Source organism: Eschscholzia californica, unplaced genomic scaffold (assembly GCF_041429995.1).
Source record: "Eschscholzia californica isolate CP2 unplaced genomic scaffold, dmEscCali1.0.p SCAF_6, whole genome shotgun sequence".
NCBI classification, from domain to species: domain Eukaryota; kingdom Viridiplantae; phylum Streptophyta; class Magnoliopsida; order Ranunculales; family Papaveraceae; genus Eschscholzia; species Eschscholzia californica.
In genome coordinates this window covers 13,064,088-13,071,401 of record NW_028238483.1, presented here as the reverse complement: position 1 = coordinate 13,071,401, position 7,314 = coordinate 13,064,088, and the positions used below count along the sequence as shown (strand labels likewise).

General features: G+C 38.3%; 1 protein-coding gene across 1 annotated transcript; it reads right to left on the bottom strand.

Moving 5' to 3' along the window:
- Nucleotides 1-3,769: 3,769 nt before the first annotated feature.
- Nucleotides 3,770-7,086, bottom strand: LOC147531803 (ranBP2-type zinc finger protein At1g67325-like). Its single transcript, XM_086646407.1, has 10 exons — nucleotides 6,850-7,086; nucleotides 6,535-6,580; nucleotides 6,182-6,297; nucleotides 5,666-5,939; nucleotides 5,458-5,528; nucleotides 5,269-5,311; nucleotides 5,047-5,153; nucleotides 4,725-4,749; nucleotides 4,469-4,629; nucleotides 3,770-4,255 (listed from the first exon to the last, which is right to left on the bottom strand). Exons 1-10 carry the CDS (start codon nucleotides 6,856-6,858, stop codon nucleotides 4,253-4,255), a joined length of 855 nt encoding a protein of 284 aa, XP_086502533.1. The 5' UTR covers nucleotides 6,859-7,086; the 3' UTR covers nucleotides 3,770-4,252.
- Between the last annotated feature and the right edge of the window lie 228 nt (nucleotides 7,087-7,314).

Here is a 7,314-nt window from a genome sequence, read left to right as displayed (position 1 = left end):
ATACAAATGGGTGCACGAGCCCGGCTCATTTCCCACCCCCGACTCCTCTGTTGTTTAATGTCTTGCATTTTTTATGTCTTGGGCGTCTTTCCGTTTCTCAACAAATTATAAATGCGTGATACATAAAACAGATATTTTAGAAAGTTTGGTTATGCACGGTGCATTAAAATTGGTGGATCGGCCCAAAGGCCCAATAACAGTTTTATACATATTGAAATTTTCTTCCGCTTCTTCACTAGCACATTCAGGGGCGGAACCAGGATTTCATATGAGCCCAAAGGTTCAAAACTTCATATGGAGGCTCATTCATAATGGTCTTCCAACTTTGGATAACATAGGATCTCGTGTTCAACATATAGTTCAAACATGCATCATGTGTAATCACAATGAAACAGAAACAATCACGCACCTGTTCGGGAGTTGCAACTCATTTGCGAATCTGTTAGGCAAAGCAGGACTCACCCACATCCTTCAAAGAAACACAGACCCTATTAATAACCTAAAGATTATTCTGTTACAAAAAGGAATTGGGGAAAAGGATTGGTATACCTTCTGTTATTTGTTGTGGGAATGGTGGAAAACGAGATGCGACAAGCATTTTCAAAACAAGAACACAGATCTGACAAGGGTTTGGTCGAATACAGCAACAGCTCTGAGGTATGTATCTCTTCTCCACACCCCTTCTTTGATTTCTACTAACCTTCCGCAGGAAAACCGATGGTGTCCTCCACCGGAGGGTAAGTTTAAAATAAACTTCGACGGTGCTTTTCGAGGTGACAAAGCTGCTTGTGCAGCCATCGCAAGAGATTTCCAAGGAGTTAATATAGGAACGAAGGTAAGAGAAGTAGAATCTAAGTCGGCGATTTACAGTGAGCTCAAAGGAATGGAGGCAGCCCTAGATTTGGGGGTGGAATTAGGTTTGATTGATTTTATAGTGGAAGGGGATGCCCTAGTCTTGATCAATTTAATCTTGGCCGTCGATGAAGAAATCCCATGGAGATTGATTAATGAAATCTACGGATTAAAAGCAAGGGTGAACCTACTCAATGTTACCGTGGAGTATTGCACTCGGGGGAGCAACAATGAGGCACACAGCCTGGCAACTTCGGCAATAGCCCCCCACACCTATTAAAATCACTTTGAAGTGTATGTTGATCATTGTTATTTCGGTTTAGTCCAGATTTACCTTTTGGTTTACTTCTTGGACTTCTCTGTAATACATTTGTGTTTTTATGACATTTGTGTTTCAAAAAAAAAAAAAAAAAAAAAAAAAAAAAAAAAAAAAAGACAATTTTTTTAAGAACATCCTTTCATATCATGAGTTTTACATTTATCTTAATAATCTAAATAAAATAATGGAAGTGATCTTTTGACTTAAATTTACAAATTAACGTAACATTGGATAACTCAATTGAGTACTAAAATATCAATAGATCTTTATCAATTATTTTACATCTTATAGAACAAAAAAACCACATAATTTTTTAACCTTAATCTAAGGTCTTCGTGTTAAATTACTCAATAACACTTGAAGTCGAAAAAAACAAGACTTTCTCTAGCTATTGGGCACTTTTTAGGTTTGAAACAAAAATGCAAAAAAGACAAGACTTTCTCTAGCTATTGGGCACTTATTTTAGGTTTGAAACAAACATGCAAAAAAGAAAGAGCTTGAAGCAAGGAGAGGGGTTTGAACCTGGGTCTTTGGGTTGTAAATGTACAAGGTGAACCACAAGAGCTAAGATGAGCTGTTGATATTAGTGGAAGCTTGTGTTGTATATGTGGAGACCAGGCCGGGCAACTGCCCAGCCTGGTCTCCACATAGATCCGCCCCTGAGCACATTGTAACATGGGGTGAAATTCTTGGGCTTATCTTGCGAAAGTTATTAGGCCTTTGGGCGAACCCCCAACATGAGGGTTTCTAGTTCCAAACGGATAATGGGTTTTTCTAGCATGCATCCAAATTTTAGGTAGACTTCGAAGTAAAATCCTCAAAACACTAAACAAGCAACCTACGATAGAACCAATTTAGATTTCACAGTAAACACACAAATTTTAAAAACTCATTTCATAGGCATTATCCAAAGTTGACAAATCTCGCTAAGAACAATCCCTAATTTGGTTAAAGGCAATCCCTAGTTTGGTTAAAGACAATGCCTCAACCAATGCTTGACCTAACAGCGCGGCCGTAACCGGCCGTCTCAGGCCGGCTAGCTCAATTTTTTTTCTCTCTCTTCCTCCATTTCTTTTTTCTTCTTGAGATAAAAAACCTTGGAATCACCAATGGAAAGGAATGCTCCTAGAGTCAAGTAAACGCAAGATTCCATCACAGATTCCAATAAGTTTAGTCTCGATCTTAGATCTGTATTCTTTAATAGAAGCAACAAAATACATTGCCGTGGGCCATTGCCTGTAAATTCTTCATCAAAAAAAAAAAAAAAATATGAATGAAACGACAGTAAAGAAGCAACGGCCTTGGAGACTAACACCCCAACTTAAACTAAACACACCCCAACAACTTTTCTTTTGGTTTTTCCACTGTACTTTGAGCACAAATAAGTTAAAACATCGTTCTAACCGTAAATCGATCAAACTAATTGGGAAAGAGGAAAAGGTTCCAAAATCTACCATCTATAGATCATTTTAACAAGGCTTTGGAAACTAGAAGAACGTCCTAATAAACATAAATCAACTGTACTTGAAACAAGTGCCAACATCTACAATTAAAACCCTAATAACCTCCCAATAGTAGACAAAAACTAATACTTCAATGTCAACACATCAGGACTTCTTAAGGTACTCTGATAAAACTGAATGGTAGACAAAAACAAAAACAACGGAGGATAGGAACCAGTAAGAGCCCTAAAAGAAACAGCAATTACAAGGGAAAAGACTAAGCACAAAAAGGCACAAATCAGACCTCTGGAACACCAAGTTCTGTTGGTATTTGGGGAATTATATAATCAAATCATGATTATGCCTTGTTTTTCTATGCAATTGGAATCGCCGAAACCACCTAACTAAACTTAGGATCAGAGGGAGGTAGGGGTAGACCAAGCCGACGGTCTCGATACCCGAACACTTCGGACATTCTTCCAGAAAGAGAATAGAGAGGTTGATTTCATTGGGGAAGGTTGTACAGGTCAAGAGATGATGTTTCTCCCTCTATCCTCTTTGTAGGAGAGATAAATGGGTGGGGGTGGGGGCTCCTCTCTATGAACAAGGTGGCCAAGTTTTATGAAATCTCAAGTCTCTGCAATTTCCCTCTAATTTCTTTCTCCTAAAAATGTGAAGTGAGAAAGAACGAAAAAGTTGAATAGGGCAATTTCGTCAATCAGTGCGCGCGTGGACCACACCGGTCAAAAATAACCTATATTCAAGGGTAATAACACATTAGAATAGGGCATTCCTGGTAGAGGTATCACTAAAATTCCCTACATATATCGATCACAAGCCAATCCCCTTACAAGGGGTTTAGATCCTGAACTCATGTGAAGTTCTATCACATCGTTCAATTCCTAACTAGAACATGTAATGTTAGCAAGGGTGTAAATATTTGTACCTACGTGTGAAATTAAAAATTTCCCATCTTGTTTTGTCAAACTCACGTAGGCTAACTAAAAAATAGTCCATGCGCGATAACATTCCCTTCAAGCCATTATTGGGTATGAAAATTTACAAAAAACTCCTAAAGCCGAAATGACAAATAACAGGGCCAGGCCTAGCAACTTTTCTAAAATCTACAACTTCGCAAAGCTCAAGAAAACAACGCTTTTATAAGACAGTGATGAATTCATAACCCAAATGAAGAACAAGACAGTCTGGCATGGCAGAATCAAAGTGTTTCCAAGTTCTAATAGTACCAGGAAGCTCATGTCTAATTGTCTATATGTAATATACCCGGTTACCCACCAGAGTAGTTGCCAAGATTTAGTTCCAAAGAAGTAATAAAGAAATACCCACTACCTTAAAGTAAAGAACCGGACAGGAGAACCACACTGGTAAGAGCTACTTCACCATATTGGACTCACTGACACAACTCCAAAGAAAACGATAAAGACTATGTTTGTTTGTTTTTGAGTATCAAACCAATAACAGACAGGATATAGCAACTTGAAATGTATCATAAGAAAGCTGCAACATGACGAACAACCATGACTGACTGACTTTCATACACCAACCATATTGAGCAATGCTGAACGACCACGACGACGACGACTCTGGACCTTTTGAACCCTCATAAGTGTTCTAGAACTCACTGGAACAGTAGACAACAGTATAAATCAATGGAAGTACTTGTAAAGATGTTAGTTATTATATTTAGAGCAGGAAATATTCTGAATAAAATTATACTATGTCGTATTGCCGGTCTATCAATTTTGTGATGTTTGCAAGAAATACAAATGACAAAAAGCATCAGCCAATTCAAGAAACAAATGGTCGTAAAATATAGACATATCATACAACGAACCTGATCATCCACTTCAGGTGCAGCTGGCACTGCCTCAGGAGACTCATTTGATTCGGATGGCTTCTCGGCCCCACAATTCTGTCGATTGCACTTGGTCCTGAATGGATAATTTATGTTATTACATTTCTCACACTTCCAGCTCCCTTCAGGCATTTTTGGCTCTACATGATGGGATAATATGTTGTATATTAGAACGGAAATTGGAGTAACAGAGGAGAAGGCAATTAATTAAAAATAAAAAAACTGAGAAACTTACTGGCAGTCTTTTCGGGTTTAGCGGCCTGCATCAAAAGGTGTACATTTAATAGAGAAAAGACATACGTGAATTGGAAAAAAAAAATTAGAAAGGAAGTCCTGGATAGAAATTATATCAGTTAATCGCATTCAAGGATCCAAGTAGCCAACCAATTTGTTTTAAACTACTTTCCCTTTCAGCCACCCATAATCATCCCAAATATAATGCCAATGTTTTCACCGTTTGCAAACGAAGTAATTCAGGTTGACAAACTTAGATAATACATATCGAATGACGCATTCAAGCAAATATCATTTCTAAAATAAAAGTCAACTGTTCAAACCTGGGTTCCTGGTTTAGCAGTGTTGCACTTCCGCATGTTGCAAACGGTTCTAAAAGAAAAATTAACATTTCCACAATTGGGGCACGTCCAGTCGCTGTCACGTGTATCTAGAAAAGTCCACAAAATAACTTTTAGCAATGAATAGGTATATGAAGAACTTCTTGCAATAAATATAAAACGAAATATCTATTCCAGACATATTACAGCTTGAAGTCAGCTTACCTGTTGCCTTCTTCTCGCCTTGGAAGACTCCTGACCTTGCTCCCTAGACCACAAGTTCAGGCATGACATCATGTTAAAGTAAGGGTAGGAACGGAATCGAAAGTACACAACAAGGCACAAGCAAATTAAAAGAGAGGAATTAATAAACTACATCTAGAATCAACCAATAACTGTGCCTTTCACACATACCATAGCAGCATGGCCCATGGGCAATCCCGGGCCATATCTATCCATTAGAGGAGGCATTCCATACATCCCACCTGAGACAGAATAAGGATAAACGAATACATTTAAGAAAAATGACAAAATTACTAGGGCCCAAAGAAAGTTATTCGCTTCTGACATAATATATTGGATATTATTTGCCTAGCAACAGAGGTAATAAAGAAAGTTTTACCTGTGCCCATCATAGAGCCATTGGAATAGGGTGACGGTCCAGACATATGCATTGGCCCGTAAGGGCTCCCAGCAGAAAAGCGGTTTCCATACTCATACGGATATCCTGATCCCCCAGAGAAGGGAACATCGTATGGAGGATGAGATGATCCATTAAATACAGAAGAGCCATACGGAGGCATGCCAAGATACATTGACGAGGGGGCACCGGATCCAAGATAGGGTGCTCCCGGGGAGTAACTCGGAGGAGCTTGAAGGGGCTTACCCGCAGGTTTCTGTAAAGGGAAATTGTCCAATTAGGATATGCGAAAAAATAAATTGAACTATAGTAAGATAACCGCTAATCTGATTCGAAATTTCAAATGATGAACGATAACGTCCTTTTTCCCTTTTCTACTATCTCATAATATTCGAGACAGAAATGGAAACAGATCTTTCTTGCCATTGTATTTATGGGGAATATCATAACATGATTCATCATATTACAAATATATACAAAATTAGATGTACGGCTTACCGAGATGTGATCGGCAGGTCTGGATTGTGTACAGTTGCGCATATTGCAGGTTGTACGGAAGGAAAAGTTAACATTGCCACAGCTGGGACATGTCCAATCATCTTCACGACGACTACCTAAAATTCATAATGAAGTAATTAATTTTTTTTTGGGAAATTAATGAAGTAATTAATGATGATTACCGACCTAATAATGAAACTAACAAAAACCAGACGTTACACTGGAAATATTTTGTTTTGGAATGAAAAACTAGTTGATAACTAGCATTGTTGTTAAGTTTGTAAAGATCTTGGCTAGAAAAGAACCCATTTCAGTACAAAATCGATACATCAAACATAAAAACGGATTATTACCATCAGTTCGAGCACGCTTGGTTGCTGAAGAATTTCGGTTATCCGCCTGAAAAATAAACCAGTATAATGCGATCAAGAAAAAGGGAGGAGATGACAATCCCTAACCCTAATTTCCCATTAACAAGGAGTCCAATAGCTATGCTTAAATCACAAATTATCAATTCATCAAAAAAAAATCGAATTACTACAGAATAGTATGACAGATCTATAATTGAAACCAAAGAAGATGATAAAAACTATAAACACTAGTAATATCATACAGAAATTCAAGAACATAATCAAGTGAGAGAAGATTAATGAAATCAAAATCAAAACCTGAGACATGGCAAAGAGAGAGTGAAGTGATGATTCGTTAGATCGAGACTTGAAGATGACTTCAGATTGAACAAGTCGCCCTAAAAATGGAAGGAGATTGCGTTTCTGACTACTTTCTCTCTCCTCTTTTCTTGCTCCTTCAAAACTTTTACCTACGCTTGACGATTGGGGTTGGGAAGGTGAAGATATATGTATTTAACGCTCTCACGGGGTAAGTAGTAATGTGAGTCGTAGGATGATTTGGAAGTTCATCTCAGCCCTTTAACTAGGAGGTGTCAATAGAGAACCTAGGAAGTTCTAAAAGTCGCCTATAAATTGCGACGGGATGTTGAGTACCACTTCAACCCGAGCCCGACCCATTTGTGTCATCTCTCTCATCCTTTTCCTCTCCCTCTCCCTCTCTCTAGTCTTCTTTTTCGACGATCTTCTTCTTCTCTTCTCCCTTCATCTCGGTGGGAGGAAGAA